This window comes from Pieris napi, chromosome 2 (assembly GCF_905475465.1).
Source record: "Pieris napi chromosome 2, ilPieNapi1.2, whole genome shotgun sequence".
Classification (NCBI taxonomy): domain Eukaryota; kingdom Metazoa; phylum Arthropoda; class Insecta; order Lepidoptera; family Pieridae; genus Pieris; species Pieris napi.
The window spans coordinates 6,429,696-6,445,992 of NC_062235.1; the positions used below are offsets into that span (position 1 = coordinate 6,429,696).

The 16,297-nt window shown below is 31.4% G+C and overlaps 4 protein-coding genes across 4 annotated transcripts; 1 reads left to right on the forward strand and 3 right to left on the reverse strand.

Annotated features, from left to right (window-relative positions):
- Positions 1-2,926: 2,926 nt before the first annotated feature.
- Positions 2,927-8,282, reverse strand: LOC125060030 (N-acetylglucosamine-6-sulfatase-like). Its single transcript, XM_047664777.1, has 10 exons — positions 8,075-8,282; positions 7,678-7,907; positions 7,541-7,600; positions 6,886-7,086; positions 6,490-6,642; positions 5,306-5,473; positions 4,753-4,954; positions 4,190-4,497; positions 3,797-3,913; positions 2,927-3,378 (listed from the first exon to the last, which is right to left on the reverse strand). The coding sequence occupies exons 2-10, from the start codon at positions 7,786-7,788 to the stop codon at positions 3,199-3,201; spliced, it is 1,500 nt and encodes a 499-aa protein (XP_047520733.1). The 5' UTR covers positions 7,789-7,907; positions 8,075-8,282; the 3' UTR covers positions 2,927-3,198.
- A 529-nt stretch (positions 8,283-8,811) lies between these two features.
- On the reverse strand, positions 8,812-11,284 carry LOC125060035 (trypsin, alkaline C-like). Its single transcript, XM_047664790.1, has 4 exons — positions 11,019-11,284; positions 10,472-10,664; positions 9,538-9,793; positions 8,812-9,141 (listed from the first exon to the last, which is right to left on the reverse strand). The coding sequence occupies exons 1-4, from the start codon at positions 11,074-11,076 to the stop codon at positions 8,833-8,835; spliced, it is 816 nt and encodes a 271-aa protein (XP_047520746.1). The 5' UTR covers positions 11,077-11,284; the 3' UTR covers positions 8,812-8,832.
- A 1,903-nt stretch (positions 11,285-13,187) lies between these two features.
- LOC125062578 (iron-sulfur cluster co-chaperone protein HscB) lies at positions 13,188-14,539 on the reverse strand. The gene is made up of 3 exons (XM_047668589.1): positions 13,935-14,539; positions 13,682-13,767; positions 13,188-13,582 (listed from the first exon to the last, which is right to left on the reverse strand). The coding sequence occupies exons 1-3, from the start codon at positions 14,207-14,209 to the stop codon at positions 13,281-13,283; spliced, it is 663 nt and encodes a 220-aa protein (XP_047524545.1). The 5' UTR covers positions 14,210-14,539; the 3' UTR covers positions 13,188-13,280.
- A 299-nt stretch (positions 14,540-14,838) lies between these two features.
- LOC125062394 (transcription initiation protein SPT3 homolog) lies at positions 14,839-16,012 on the forward strand. Its single transcript, XM_047668297.1, has one exon. It carries the CDS (start codon positions 14,944-14,946, stop codon positions 15,889-15,891), a length of 948 nt encoding a protein of 315 aa, XP_047524253.1. The 5' UTR covers positions 14,839-14,943; the 3' UTR covers positions 15,892-16,012.
- The last annotated feature ends 285 nt before the right edge of the window (positions 16,013-16,297 follow it).

Consider the following 16,297-nt stretch of genomic DNA (forward strand, 5'->3'; position numbering starts at 1 on the left):
TAATCAAAGTGAATACAGGCCTTAAGAACTAGTTGGTGACGTCACTGGCCACGTCGCCATGGCATCTCGGTGAGGTATAGCCCTATATGGTCTAAGATCCCGCTATACAACGACCTTCACCGAGATGCTTATTTAATGAAACGTATTTTATATTTAATTTAATATGTCAATAAATATAATCCATATGGGTTGTCTAGCAAATTTCAGTCCAGAGTATGATTAATTAATAATTGAAAAAAAATATTTTTTGAAACATTTCACCGGTATGATTATTAGATAAATTCTATACCAATCGAAAGTATGAAGCCCATAGAATATGCAAACTTTATGCTGCCCATTCTTTTCCGGTCACAACTATCGGGTTGCCAGGTATAAACAGGTAAATCTGTACTAGCATTTGCAACGGTCTGTTTATTGAATGAAATTTAAATGAAATTAAAGATTATTTTATTCTGAACACGGTGGTATAGGGTTGGCTGCGAAAAATCAGTCCGAATTGCGGTTGTCGAATTTTAAAAAGTAAAATATTGCTCCAAGGGAATGTGTGCGACTGAGAGGTCCCAACCGACCATCCCATGCGATAGAAGAGGACACAGCATAGCAGCTGTTTAAAGTCCGTCCACTTAAAGGAAGAGAGTGCGCATGCTATTTGGGCTTGGAAAAGAAAAGGATAGCGATGGACTCGTATATACTATGCATCATTTTGGAGTAGTTTATTATTTAAATAGAGAAATTGTTATTTAATTTTTTTTTAATAAATTAATTATTTATGTGTATATTTTTTGTGACACTAAAGTATATATATGTCACCGTAAAATTGTAAACACCGTTAGATTGTAAACTGTCGAAATATTGTGAACCTCAACGAACTGCTTACAATTTAACGTATTATTATTCGGTAGATTGTAATCTATCGAAGTGAAACCGTCAAATTGTGAAACGGTTCGCACCTCGCGCGCTGATTAATAGAACAGAATATGCCCCGCGCCACCATATTTGTTTGTTTGTTGTCGAATGTAAATTGATGTCGTGTTGTAAGTAACTCACAGCTTTAGAATTAGTTATATGAAATTATTGGGAAGTAAAATTAATCTGTGATTGACCAAAGAAGTTTGAATGATAACTAAGTTAGTGTTGGAAATGAAATGAAAGAAAATTGAACTAATTTTTCAATTTTAATTTGTGTTTGAAGAGAAAATATTGTTACGTTTCTGATTTTTTTATTTTGATATATTTTTTTTTATCATGTCAGAATTATTGATTACCTACTAAGTAATAAATACTAATTTTTGAAGTGCATTCATTTTATTTGACCGATACCCTTGTTTCATTCCTAACTCTATGGACATATAACGGTCTACTATAAAGCCGACCAATCAGCGCTCGAGGTGCGTACCGTTTCACAATTTGACGGCTTCACTTCGATAGATTACAATCTACCGAATAATAATACGTTAAATTGTAAGCAGTACGCTGAGGTTCACAATCTTTCGACAGTTTATAATCTCGCGAGATAGATTACAATCTAACGGTATTTACAATTTTACGTTAACATATACATCTTTAGTAAAAAAGAAGGTTATAGTGATTCATATATAATACTAGCCTGATTAAAAATATTGATTGAAAAAAATTAAAAAATGTACTACATGCAAATTATAAATCTATAAATGTAAACAGAGAAATTGAAGTAAATTGAAACTATTGGAAAAAATTCAAAACCCATAAAAGTGAATTTTTTTAATCAGGGTAATCTTGCAAATTTTATTTTTATTATAAGAAGACAAAATAAAAAAACAACAATTAAAAAATTACTTCTATTTATTGTAAAAAATTAAAAATACAATTTTTTTTTAAAATTATTCAGAATCCGAGTCATCGGACATAAAACTACGATCTTCAACTTCTGAATCTTCTTCGTCATCACTCTCTGTTTCAGTTTTTTCGACAATGTCTTCTATCTTTAAAGGTGTATGATCCCCAATGAATCCTACTGGTTTTAAATATTCATCTAAGAACCATCCGCAGTTCTCAGGCTCAAGTTTCACATATATTTATAGATTTATAATTTGCATGTAGTAATTTTTTTAATTTTTTTCAATCAATATTTTTAATCAGGCTAGTATTATATATGAATCACTATAACCTTCTTTTTTACTAAAGATGTAAATATACTTTAGTGTCACATAAAAAATATACAAATAAATAATTAATTGATAAAAAAAATTAAATAACTATTTCTCTATTTAAATAATAAACTACTCCAAAATGATGCATAGTATATACGAGTCCATCGCTATCCTTTTCTTTTCCAAGCCCAAATAGCATGCGCACTCTCTTCCTTTAAGTGGGCGGACTTTAAACAGCTGCTATGCTGTGTCCTCTTCTATCGCATGGGATGGTCGGTTGGGACCTCTCAGTCGCACACATTCCCTTGGAGCAATATTTTACTTTTTAAAATTCGACAACCGCAATTCGGACTGATTTTTCGCAGCCAACCCTATACCACCGTGTTCAGAATAAAATAATCTTTAATTTCATTTAAATTTCATTCAATAAACAGACCGTTGCAAATGCTAGTACAGATTTACCTGTTTATACCTGGCAACCCGATAGTTGTGACCGGAAAAGAATGGGCAGCATAAAGTTTGCATATTCTATGGGCTTCATACTTTCGATTGGTATAGAATTTATCTAATAATCATACCGGTGAAATGTTTCAAAAAATATTTTTTTTAAATTATTAATTAAACATACTCTGGACTGAAATTTGCTAGACAACCCATATGGATTATATTTATTGACATATTAAATTAAATATAAAATACGTTTCATTAAATAAGCATCTCGGTGAAGGTCGTTGTATAGCGGGATCTTATACTAATATCTTTTATAATTATATCAAAGAGGTTAAATAAAAAATGAGCAATTTCTATCTATTTTTATTGCTACAACTAAAATCTACACGAGTACATCAAAAGTGAGAGAAAATTCATTTTACAGTTTGAATATAATATATTTAAAAGAATAAAATTATAACTTTTTTTAATTTACAAATTGTTTATGGTATGTAGCAGTGTGATTGTGTATTGTCTTAAGTGACGAACAAAAAATAATATTAATATATTAGATTACTTCGAGGATGTGTATGGACTTAGTTACGAAAAAGTCGTTCTAAAATGTCGATTTTACACTAAGTTAAAATATTGAGAAATGTTTGGGATTTTCTAGAGGGTTATCGCAATTATCTGCACCTTTACATGTAAGCATCTGTGTAAGGGTGAGTTTGTACCAATGGCGGATAGAGGGCAGCACATCGTCGATGATGTTTCTAAGTTCGTAGGGATCCGAATTTAGGTTATACATTTCTTTGAAATTCTGGAAATAAAATTACGCATGCATTAAAACAGATTCTGCAAATACTAATTACTATAATTTTAATCTATTTGAATTTTAATCTAACTTGTCATGTTGTTAATAAATCGGTTAATGAAATCGTTTGTATCTAATATTGTAGTCAAAAAGATTATATAATGACGCACTTTAATCAGAATATATAAAAATAATTTTGTTAAAACTATTCTTAAAGAAAATGTAATGAATAATAATGGTTCATCACACGAAGTTTGTACCTCCAAAGAGTTAATATTTTTTCCTCCTAATCTGTGGCTTTGATTTGAGTTTTGGCGCCATTCTTAAGTTACACCGACTTTTATTGTTATGTTTCCATCCCTAAGACTCGATTTTTCTCACACAGTATGTTGTATTTTTTTTTAATAAAATTATTATGATTTACCTGTTCATCAGCAAATGCACAGTACTTCATATTGACTCGCTTTGAGATATGTCGCAGACATGCGTACGTGTTGTTTCTCGAGTCTTGACACTTGCAATCGTACAGAGGGTAACATTGCTGGAATAATATTTTTAATTATTCTTATGTTAGAAGACCTATACAGTGCTATGGACATACATACTGATGCGTCTACAACGAGATGATTCTGCTTTATAGATAATATACAATTATTTTATTTGGGCAAAAACAGTCATATGAATTACCTTTGACAAAAATAACCTCAACTTAACGAGCGAATCTCTCGACATAATTAAAAACTACCAAGTAGATTGTAAACTAAAGCAACTTGACAAACATTTGAACATGTTTTTGAGTCAATGTATAAACACTTACAGCCAATTGATCTCTATCATACGCCCATGGACAGTCTGGATCCACAGTTCCATCCCTCCCTTCTCCGTAATACTCGACAAGCATGTTTCTTTCTCTATCTTTTGGGGTATTAAACTGTATTGCTTTCCCATCCATAGATTTAGGAGGCGTGAGACCCGCCAACTCTATAATCGTTGGAGCCAAATCTATGTTTAGTACGGGTTGGTTGTCTGTGAAATTTTTAGCTATTGTCGGACCACGTATTATGAGAGGCACTTTGATGTCAGATTCGTATGGCTGACGTTTGTCGTATACTTGTGAGAATTGACCTGTAATAGATAATTAATTATTAAACAAAGCTTTTGTATTATAAAAAACTAATTTAAATCAATTAATATTAGAACTATCGGATTTAATATAAGAATTTATTTATTAATATAGGAGCGTAAGATAATAAGATTGATAGTCGCTATGGTGCCACAGATAAGACCACGTAATTATATAACTACTCAGTAACATCAACCAGTTGAACATACATATACCACCTTATCGATTAAGTTGTCTAGGCGAATAATGAGTCTTACCAATATGATATCCATTATCCGACGTATAAATGAGATATGTGTTATCCAACAAATTCTGGTTGTCCAGTGTTTCTACAATATCAGCGACCATCTCGTCCACAGACAATAAACTCTCCCAACGGGAACGATATACTCGGTCCAATTCTGGAAATATTGTCTCTGGTAGAGGAGATGGTGGCATGGATAAAAGCCAGTGTTTATCCTAAAACAACACAATCTATGTATGTTTAACTTATACACGTTGTTGATCAATGTAATGAGGGTGTTTTATATTTCTTTAGATCATAAGTAAGAGAGAACATGTTTTATCTTGCATTTGACGTGTAGCATATAATATGTTATAGAAGACTACTTTAGTTATCACAATTTTACTATTTTTTTTTTAAATTATAAAACTGTTTTGATTTGGACAGTCATTGCGATAATTAACACAGTAACTTAAGAGTTTCTTTTAAAATATAATTTAACACAAAAACTATATATACCAGTCAGTTAATTATTAGTTAAAGATATCATTCCGAGATTCATAAACAGATTAACGTATACTACTCACCTTTGCCGGGATATTAAAGTTAGGATGTCTAACAACAGTGACATTCTTATAAATGTCTTTGTGTCGAGGCGCAGGGGTAAATGGTTGGTGTGGCGCCGGCGGAGCTAGCACCATCAGGAATGGTTGCGATTCAGTTTGGTTCTCTATGTAGCTGACGCCTAAATCACGCTAAAAATAAACAATATCTCATTGATATACAAAAAACCCAAGATGCACAGTCTCGAATAAAAGTAACGCTCGAAAGTGTCCCGAAACACTATTTCTGTCCCTTTCTATAACAGTATGTCTATAACAGTATATGTTACAAGCATATATTATTGCAAAATCAACCTTACGCGAATTGCTTAAAGTTGTTATTACAACGCAGTGTATACGTACTTAAAGCAATAAAATTTTACGACCGACCGTGGTCGGTAGGACAAGGTATTGAGTGGAGTCGAACATGACTTTTTTATTTCCAACTATTTAACATAATTTTAAATTTATCCGACTTTTCGGGTGCTTTACAGCGTGCATGGTCACGGTGACTGAAGACAAAAGGTGTTGGATGTTAAATAGTTGTAAATTTATAATAACACATAACTTTAATCCGGTTAAAAAGTTTTTTTTTAAATTAAAAAAAAAATGCTAAATTGGCTACCTCCTGACCTACACTTTATATAGCGTAAATATATTTGTCAAAAACTACACACGAAAAAGTTCAAAGTACATAAATTTATTTATATAAAAAAAACACAAATAAATAACATCGACTCCACTTATTAGACGCGAGACTATTTGAAATGAGCGCACAATTTAGAATGTTGCGCTCATTTTTTGAGGACGTTTTAGACGTTGAGTGTGCATCTTGGGTTTTTTGTATATCAATGCAATATCTGAACAAAAATGTATAGTAAAATATTGTTAAGGAGGGAAAATATGCCTTAAGCTCTCTGAATTTTTTCCTTATCCATTCTATTTCACTTGCATTTTTCGAAAAACAACTCTGATTTCCTTATGACAAAGACAAAAAATTTTATCACCCCATATCCCGATTAGAGTATCCTCATTAAGAATGGTTTAAATAGTCGAAGTTACCATCAAGTAGTAGAAATATAATTAAATATTTTTTTAAATTTTTATGATTATGAAAGATAGAGAGAGAGACTTTGATTGAAATTTTTTTTCAATAAAAACATACTTACAAGAACATCAGTAAGGTACAGGTCGGTGGAATATGTGGGCACACCATTATTAGAGATTGTATAGTTGTAGTACACAGAGTTACCAACTAGTCCATGCCAGTCACTCCAGCCAGGAGGTACATTTTCAATCCCACCTGCTTCTTTGGCACCATACTAAAATAATGATATTTAACACATTAAAAGTGACTTGGATCATAAATAAATCTTATAATGTTCAATATTTTTAATCAAATTTTAAACACAACTTCTGATTTATTTTTTTTATTTGTTATTTGAATTTTGAAAAATTAATTACGCTTTATTGTGGCCATCCAGTTCTCCCTGTTAATGTTTAAAATTGGTGCTATATATATACTTTTGTAAGTAAAACGTTATAGGAAATTAAAAGATACTCACAGTATTTAAATACTTCCCAGCATAAAAAGTATTATAGCCAGCACCTTTCAAGGTAGTGGCAAATGTTCTTGCTTCTAACCTTCTCCAATACCTTCCATTGCAGCCACCATGAAGGCTGTTGTTCCAAGTCAGATGGTTGTGGACATGTAGACCAGAGAGTAAACTAGCACGACTTGGACAACAGATTGGTGATGTCACATACTGTAATTTGATGATTGTTTATTAGTTAAGGTTTGAAGGGGCGAGTAGTAGCAGTTTTTTTAACACCTTATGTTTTATTGATAATCAGAAACTACTACAACACCACTTTGTGGAACCAGCTGCCCACTGAAGTATTTCTGAACCAATTCGACTCAGGGTCCTTTAAGAAAAGAGCTTACCAATTCTTAAAAGGCCAGCAACACACTTGCGAGCCCACTGGCATTGAGTGTTCATGGGCGGCGGTATCACTTACCATCAGGTGAGCCTCCTGCCCATTTGCCCCCTGCTCTATATAAAAAAAAAACTACAAAACCAAATCTGTATTTCAGATTATCTAGTGTGTTGTTTGTGTATTATTACATACATAATTTATAAGATTTCCTCACCTCTGTTTCTTTTTTTATTACCTATTAAACTATTGTATATTTATAAAATATTAATGTTATGTACTTACTGAGTTTGCAAAAGAAGTGCCTTCATTTGCTATGAATCTCTGCACATTCTGCATTGGTGTCTGAAAATCAAATAAAACAACAATTCAATTTGCTAATTCATTTATTCAAATAAAGACATTACACTTAATTTACTAACCATTCCTCCCAATGTGACATCTTGATCATCGGTTAGAACTATAACAAAGTTTGGTTTTCTATCCTCACACAGTGACGTGTGGAGGAGTAATAAAAAAATAAAACTTAACATTTTACTATAATTTGTGTAGTGTAATTTATTGAGGCACTGCTGGCATAACTTCTAGGCCCGTGCACTCTTTAGCTATAACTATGCCGATTGCGAAAAATCCAACACTTTTTACAACTGACCTGTAAGATAAGAAAAAATTGCGGTTATGATAAAGGGAGGTGATTGTACGCAGTTATTGGTTAAAAGATAATTTATAACTGGAAACGGTAAATAGTGATACTTATTACTATACTAATAGTGATAACTTCATAACTATATTTTGAGAGGTTATGAAAAATGCACTAACCATTTGAATGGATCGTAATAAAAGTCCTGGACAAAACCAACAACACCTTTGCTTCCCATTATACTTCAACAACAAAATTTTAACTTTATTTTTTGCAAAAAGTAATAAACGTATAATTTTTAGTTAAATACAAGTCGGAAGAAACTTTATGGAACGATTTCTGGTATCTATTATCTGGAATTCTAAAAGAAATATGACTAACGATAAATGAAGTATCCCATATGACAGTTGACCTTATGGTTAATGATCATAGAGAAGGACAATTTAACGAAAGCTTATGTATTTTAGTTGATGCTACCTAATAATATAATATAATGGGTTTTTTGAAGATTTTAAGGGCTACTTAAGAATGAAAGCCTCTCAAAAGTTTAAATACATGTTAGATCCACTATTTTGTGAGGAAGAGTGGAAAAGGATTGTTTTATTTTTGATCATTACGGAAAAAAAGGTCAGCGGCTGTTGGCGAAGAAAATACAAATGCAAAGACTACAATTATTAATAATTTATTAAATAAAATCACAATTTGACCACAGCCTGGCTCCTCAAGTCGTCGTTTGTTTTATTTAGAATTTTCTTTAGTATGAAAATAATTAAAATATCAATAAAAGTTGTGTAAAATAACATCCCAAGTGTGCTATAATTTTGAAGTGCAATTTGTTTGTTCACGTAACCCTTAATATAGTTTACACTATATTTGGAGCTATTTTATTTTTTATTAAAATAAATAATTACCAACATTCCAAAAATTTGTTTTTTAATCACTTGTATCGTCTTATAGCATTAACAATCCAATCAACGTAATAAGATACTTTGGTGTACACTCCAGGGTAAAACCGATTACCGCATGTATATCCAAAGGACACCAAGCCTGCAACTACACCCTTATAAAATATTGGTCCACCAGAATCTCCGAAACAACCATCTATTCCATCGATATCGATACGACCCGCACATATCATAGAATCTGATATAACAGAGCCAATACTTTTATAACGAAGGCTGCATTCCTTTTGATCCACTGTGAACAGTGTTGCTAGTTGAAGTTGATCTGCTTGTTGGCCTCCAACCTAAAAATAAAAAAAATACAGATAGAGAGCTTATAAGCAAGGAAAAGACTTATTACATTCAAAGTTAGATTATATAGGTTTTAGTTGTTAGTTTAGAAAATATTAAACCTAGAAAAAAGTAACAAGTATGTTGTTTTATGAGGGTAAGCAACAATGTTTAATAATTTATAAAGAGACAACCGTTGTCTCTTGTCCATAGACAACTGTTACCATTGCAACCTGCAACTCAAGTGCGTTGCGAACCGTTAAGTATGTGGTTTATTAGGAAGAAAAGTGAAATTAACTTTAAAAAAAATTATGGGTTAAATAAACGCCATGCTGAACTGGATATAGATAAATGAGAAGCTAGTAACGAGACATATATATCTATAATATTTTTATAACTTTCACACATACCTGTGTAACTCCCCATCCCACCAAGGTACATAAGGAATTTAGCATAAGCTCAGTTCCTTTGTTGGCAATCGTGGCCTGCTTGATCGTGTCGCCAAAATAAAACTTTTTAGCGACCACGAGAACGGCTATATCGTTGGTAAAATAATATCTATCAAATTCTTCATGAGTGACCACAGTCTTCACCTTGTGGAGAAAGCCACCTCGGCTGCGAAAAGACGACCCTACACGTACTCGCCAGAATTGGGGATCACTGTAGCTGTAACATATTTTTTTATTAAGAAAAAACACAGAGTTACAGTTCCTTATTATAATGTACTGCTATTCTTAGGTACGTTTCAACTACATACGATGCTAGGGAAGAACTGAGAACCCTGACACAGGGTCGCTAAATCCAAAATTAATTAATTCATGTATGTACTTGTAATAAAGAATAAAAACATTATTATTATGGTTAATCAATAAAAGTATAGTTTAAGATTTTATTAACCCGTGTTATAATTTTTTTTTCTGAATATTGGTACTCGAGCATATTCGACATTCAAAACAGTCTGCATGTAGCATGTTTTATGCTACCCCTATTTGTATAATAATAACATGCAAAGTTTGATATCCTAATAATAAAAATGTTTATTAGAATAAGCGTTAATCGTGATTGTTATTTTTGCATAATGTATAGATATAGTGCTAATGAAGAAATGTGACACATTAAATTAAATTTAATTATTTTCTTTTGTTTTTGTACCAATGTATCAAATATAATATTACATAATATATTGGTAAAAAACAAAAAATAATATTTGACGAAATATGCCAAATATTACCAGATTGTTTTCTAAACTAGCGACCTAAAATTGTACCTACCTACCTAATTACCTAAAATAGAATAGTCTGAGGTCTATTAAGTCAAAGATAGAACTTGTTAAAAATAACTTACTTATATCCAGTTTCACTGCTGTATTGAAAACAATGGGCCGTGGATAAAACGTGTCGAGAGGTGATGATGACTCCTGCGCAATGCTGGGTATACTGTCCTTTATCCCAGGGGTCTAATAACAATTGTGCAACTACAGGAAATTGTTGTATCGTAGTCGGTGACCCTCCCAATACTCGAATGCTTTGGGCGTTGGCTGGAGACCAAACACGTAATTTAATAAAAATCGCAGGTAATTTCATATAAAATGTAATTAAATTACATATTTTTTAGTTATACCACGTTTTCTATGGATTAGAGACAGTACGAGGGAATAGCCATGGAAGAGATAAGCGCTTTGAACAGTGGTAGCAATGCCAAGAAGAAATATACAAAAAATCCTATTTTTTTTTGGTAGGTGTCTCAAAAAAAGTATCCTTTATCCATGAAACAAATGAAATTTTTCAATTAAAGTTTTTCAAACTACCATAATTTTCTATGTTGCGAATAATTTTAAAATCTACGCAAATAAATACGAATTAATTAAAATATTATTTTGGAAGGTACTTACCGTATTTATAAAACCACGTTAAAACAAGCATCTGTATGAATTGACAGTCCAAAATCATTTTTAATGTTGCAGTACGAGAATATATCGTACTTTTCCTAAGAAAGCTTTCTTTAAACTGATGAATCGCAACTCATACGGTACTTTCTTAAAGATTTATTGCGGTGGTGTAATAATAGGAATATAATATCTAAGTAGCTTTGTATACATTGATGAAGAGATTATGATGCTTATTCGCTTTCTTAAATTAATTAAATCTAAGGATGTTAATTTACTATAAATTTGATTATAAGGCGCTAGTTAATTCATCTACTTATCTGAATGCACTACATTATTTTTTTTATAAGTACCTAAATAATATAATTGAGTATCAAATTAGCGAACTAGGTATAGTGTTAAGCTCTGAACTAGTGAGTTGCCGAAACGAATTTCAAATCAGCCTTACAGTTCAATATTTATTATTTACTTCAAGTATCAAAATGGTTTCATATACTATATGCTATTCTTATTCACAACCTACTTCGTGTTTGTTTGTTTGCGAGATTTTTATGAAAGGTATTAAACTAATTTGTCAGTATGAGACCTCACAGACGATATATATATTTTTCAGGGTTTTAATTAACGTATCACACAAGCTATAAAACTGTTCGACGCCGCGTCGAGGTTTTAGTTTTACCTATATTATGGTTCCCCGATGTTAGAATTGATGATTTCATTAATTGGTCACTTTGTTATATGGGCTATATGATTAGGATATAGGATTAATTAGTCAATGCTTGTGATAGGAGATGACTACATATTAAGAAAGAATGGCCATTATAGTATTGTTTTACCTTGGCGATTTAAAAGTGACGGAGAGTTTACCAGTATTTCTCGTCCGTCTTACGCTCTTAATTTAAGAACTTGCTGTAAATCTAGATTTAGAAGCATTATTTTTTTACTGGCGTTCATAAGTGTACATTAAGTAATCTTAAATCGCAATTGATTTCAGGCGCATGCGATACCGAGTGCAATAGCTTGTTTAATATAAAGCATAAAATAGGTACTTAGCGTGTTGTAGGAAATTACCGACATCAATCATGTTGGTAGGAGGCTGTGCGTAATTTAGAAATTTGACCATGTACCTTAAAGGCTTAAACGCCTCGTTTTGAAGATATAATATGTTTATAATTGGTAGGTGGTACCGGTTCAAAATGTTACTTTCATAAGTATAGCATGAGAACGAACGAAATTTGAAGAACAATGTCATTTGCTCAGACTTAAAATGACGTTTACAAACCTACATCACTTACAATACTGCGAGGCCATATTTTCAGCAGAGTGGCTATGGCTATTGCTAATCGGCTGATGTGACTCTTTTCCCGAATTTAAACTTTCGCAAGTTTATCATAATCCAAGCTTCTCTATATTTTTTGGTTTGGCTGCCAGAAAGGAAATCTATTCAAAGTAACCCATCAGCCATCAGGTAATATAAACATTTATACAGCCTCATAAACTTTATCCAGAAAAATCTGATTATATGCGGAATAATTTTATTATAGAACATAAATTTTACTTCTAAATATAATTATGTTTAGAATTGTCACGACTAGCTGGGTGATGCCGCGGCGCTCGACGATGTAAAGGCCGATTTACATTATCTTAGTGTTTAGGAGAGTGCTTTAGGATAGTACTTTAGTTGAAACATGTAAACGCTACTTGCTTTAGTAAACGCTACGCTAAAGAACTTGCCTTTCAAGTTGTACTAAAGCACTGTCCTAAACACTAAGATAATGTAAATCGGCCATAACAATGTATGGATTGAATTAGTAGCTGCCAAGTATGCCAGGCACGCGACGAACTTGGTTTTAAAATTATGAGAGTTTATTGTCAGTTTTTCTCTTCCGTTCTAGGCCCTTGATTTGAGAACTGGCAGTAAATGTAAAATTAGAAGCTCTTCATATATATATGTATATATATTTCCTTTTTTTTGACGTTCATAAGTGTACACTGTGTTACCTATATGAATAAATGATTTTGACTTTGTATATTATACCACAGCTTCATTTAGAAGTCTCTAACAACCAGAATTTTTTTGCTTATAAATAAAAATATAATCATCACAAGGTTTTAATATTTTTGATTGTCTTTATCTGTAAAAAGTGTAATACTATTAAGAAGAAATAAAAAAAATTAACATTCATATGTATAATAAACAAAGCTATAAATAAGTACTCTATTTACAACAATATTGATTTTTTTGCATAATGCAAAAACATGTTATCTTTATCTTATAATTCCTTTATTCCGTATAGAGTTTTGAATTTGATTGTATATGCTAGAATAATATTTCATCTGTCCTAATAATTTCATAACATTTTTCATGTCACCATCGAAAAATGCAGTTGACAACCTCTTTTGAAGATCTTGAATGATCAATTTTATTTCTTTATTAAGTTTCATGATTTCAGCTTCTGTTTCTGCATTTTCAACTTCTTCATTTTTCTCCATTATTTCCATTAAGAAGGCAGGATCTGTCTCCATATTTTCTTCAATTTGTTTTCCTCTAAGCTTTAACATATAAATACCTTAAAATATATAATTTTTTACAATGTACATACAATATTTAAACTTATGATAATAATCTTTCAAAATTACATTAAAGTGACTGGTCAATTGGTATTTACCTCTAGGTAAGGGTTCCAATAGAGTTCTATAGGCCTCATTGACTAAAGACGAATATTTTGCTGATATTTCTTGCTCCATTTCATTTCTGCAAACAAAAAAATTACATTTTATTTCATAATATTATATTGATCTAGCAAACAGAAAAATTACTCTTTTTATAATATAATTTCTTCTCTGTGTAGTTGTTCTTAACTCAGTGAATATTAAGATATTGTAAGGAATTTAACATGCATAATTTAGTTAATTAATTACCTGTTTGCATATTTGTCTGGATGCAAATATCTTTGAAGTTGTTTATATCTCTTTGATAGGTCCTCCTCATCTAGGTCATAGGATTCATCAACCCCCATCAACTTAAAGTAATTTTCCACATTGTCTGGCTTTTGAAGGGTTTTGCAATTTGAACAAAATAAGTTCGCAACTAAAGTTGTATCTTTACCGCATGACCAACAGTTTATGTTCCGAGCTTGTAATAAAACTAAATTTCTTGTTGATAAACTTGCAAATATTTTTTTGAAATACATCATTAAAATTATTTCAAGTCCTAAGATAATATAAATATAAGTTACAATTTACGAAATTGCGATGGTTATGAATTATATCATGTGTATATTACTTCCTTTGACATTATTTTTATATTGGGGTAAATATTCGATACTAATTATCAGTATTCACATTACCACAGTTACCCTAGATATCACACTTCAATTATCTTTAATAAAATATAAATAATGTATTTGCATTATTTGTCCAAACAAAAGTAGATTGAGAATTGAGATTCAGATTTCATAATTCAGAATTCAGATTGCTCATTGTTCAAATTACAAATATCAAGTTTTGACGATCAGCTGATTGCACAGACCAGCGTTGGTGATAGTCACAGATCAAGTAGTTAAGAGTAAAATAAATTAAATTTACTTGAATTAACTGTCTATTTAGATAATTACATAGTCAGTGTCTCTTTAACAGGCCATAAAATTAAATAAGAAAAAAAAAATTGTTGCTCTGCTCTGTGGTTAGATTTTAGATTTAGCTTATATACTAGTTACTACTCATATGTAATCTGTGGATCATTGAATTTACAAACAAGAAGATTTTGGCCTAAAGGTCTAGATACCAGGCCATAAACTCCAAAAAAAAAAAAAAAAAAACAAACAAGAACTAAGCTACTAAAATAAATAAATAAGTGGTAAAAACTTAAAATTTCTAAAATATATATGAATAATATATGTATATGAATATACAAAATTGAGTTTCCAAGATGGTGTCTTACTTCACTTTAGATGCCACTGGTGAAGTGACAAATTTTCAGAAGGAAATTTCAAATATGATGCACGGTTGTGGTGATAATCCAAATCCAAATGCTGCTACAGTGGTTCTAGTAGAGAGTATTGTTTTACAACAATTGCGTTCCATGCTCCAAGAAGCATTAAATCATTCCATTATGCGAGGAGCTAAATCTATATCAAACTTTGATATAATATACTTAATGAGGAAGAATCCTGTGAAGTTAAAGAGGTTGCATGATTATCAAATAAAGTTAGAATATATAGAAAAAAATAGTCAAGCCCAAGCTACTGTTAGCATATCTACAGCACCTATTTTAGCAAGTGTAGAAGATGATAAAGATATAACTGTTAAAAAGAAACGCACCCATATTGAATTTATCAAGGAACTTGATGAAGTCGATGAAGTGAGTCAAATAAAGTTTGATGTTATAGATTATTTGCGTAAAGTAAGGGCATCAAAGCTAACGGAAGCCATGTCCTTTGAAAAATATGAGGCTTACCATAAAGCACGGTGTAGTTCCTTCCGTGGTGGTTATGGTACAAATAAAGGTTTTATAAAACTTGAAAAATGGGTTAACCCCAATAAAGAATTAAAAATAAACCTTCAAGCATTGGAAATACTTTGCTTCTTAGCTTATGAGACAGTAGCCGAAATAGTTGATGCTGTTTTTCTAATTAGGCAAGATAGCAAAAAGAAATCAGGTGATCCATTTAGTAAGTTTGAAGGTGGTTATTTCTGTAATCCCCTCAGTCTTAATAATTCGGTATACATTAAGTCAGGCTATGAAGGAGTCCAAGCAATTACAGTTGCAGAAGTTAGAGAAGTTTTAAGGAGGTACTTCACACCAAAAATTGGAATGAATGGATTGTTTTATAGAAATATGAGCAATGATTTGCCAATAAGATATATTTCTATTTAAGTTTTTATTGGTAAAGCTAAGCCTACAGATTTTAGTTCCCATAGACTGCGATGAATGGTTAACCTTAATGACATGTTGTTTTCATTTGTAAACATTAAATTAAAGTTTATAATTATAACGACGCCTCTGTTTTACTCAGTTTTTATTATTCACAAACATTACGCCAAACATTGAGCCAAAGATTGACGATCGAGATAGATGGCGGTGTTTAAAATAAAGTTGTTTACTTTACTAACGCTATTTAATTAAAAAACAGTTACTGTAATGGAAAAAAATATCTATAGATGACGCTTTTTAAGCACGCACCAAACTTGGTTACTGCTGAACGTGATAGGCCGCGCTCTTTTCATTCTAAGTAAATTAATTATTATTTTTTGGTTAACTTGTGAGGATGAGATCATTATAT

Excerpts from the sequence above, each read along its gene's own strand:
- LOC125062394 (XM_047668297.1), top strand. The coding sequence starts at position 14,944 with ATGGTGTCTTACTTCACTTTAGATGCCACTGGTGAAGTGACAAATTTT.
- LOC125062578 (XM_047668589.1), bottom strand. The coding sequence starts at position 14,209 with ATGATGTATTTCAAAAAAATATTTGCAAGTTTATCAACAAGAAATTTA. Across the intron at positions 13,768-13,934 it reads CCAGACAAATATGCAAACAG|AAATGAAATGGAGCAAGAAA; the intron begins GTAATTAATTAA and ends TTTTGTTTGCAG. Across the intron at positions 13,583-13,681 it reads ATTGGAACCCTTACCTAGAG|GTATTTATATGTTAAAGCTT; the intron begins GTAAATACCAAT and ends ATATATTTTAAG.
- LOC125060035 (XM_047664790.1), bottom strand. The coding sequence starts at position 11,076 with ATGATTTTGGACTGTCAATTCATACAGATGCTTGTTTTAACGTGGTTT. Across the intron at positions 9,794-10,471 it reads AGCAGTGAAACTGGATATAA|CTACAGTGATCCCCAATTCT; the intron begins GTAAGTTATTTT and ends AATATGTTACAG. Across the intron at positions 9,142-9,537 it reads TGGGATGGGGAGTTACACAG|GTTGGAGGCCAACAAGCAGA; the intron begins GTATGTGTGAAA and ends TTTTATTTTTAG.
- LOC125060030 (XM_047664777.1), bottom strand. The coding sequence starts at position 7,788 with ATGTTAAGTTTTATTTTTTTATTACTCCTCCACACGTCACTGTGTGAG. Across the intron at positions 7,087-7,540 it reads GCACTTCTTTTGCAAACTCA|TATGTGACATCACCAATCTG; the intron begins GTAAGTACATAA and ends ATCAAATTACAG. Across the intron at positions 5,474-6,489 it reads TGTACCTTACTGATGTTCTT|CGTGATTTAGGCGTCAGCTA; the intron begins GTAAGTATGTTT and ends GTTTATTTTTAG.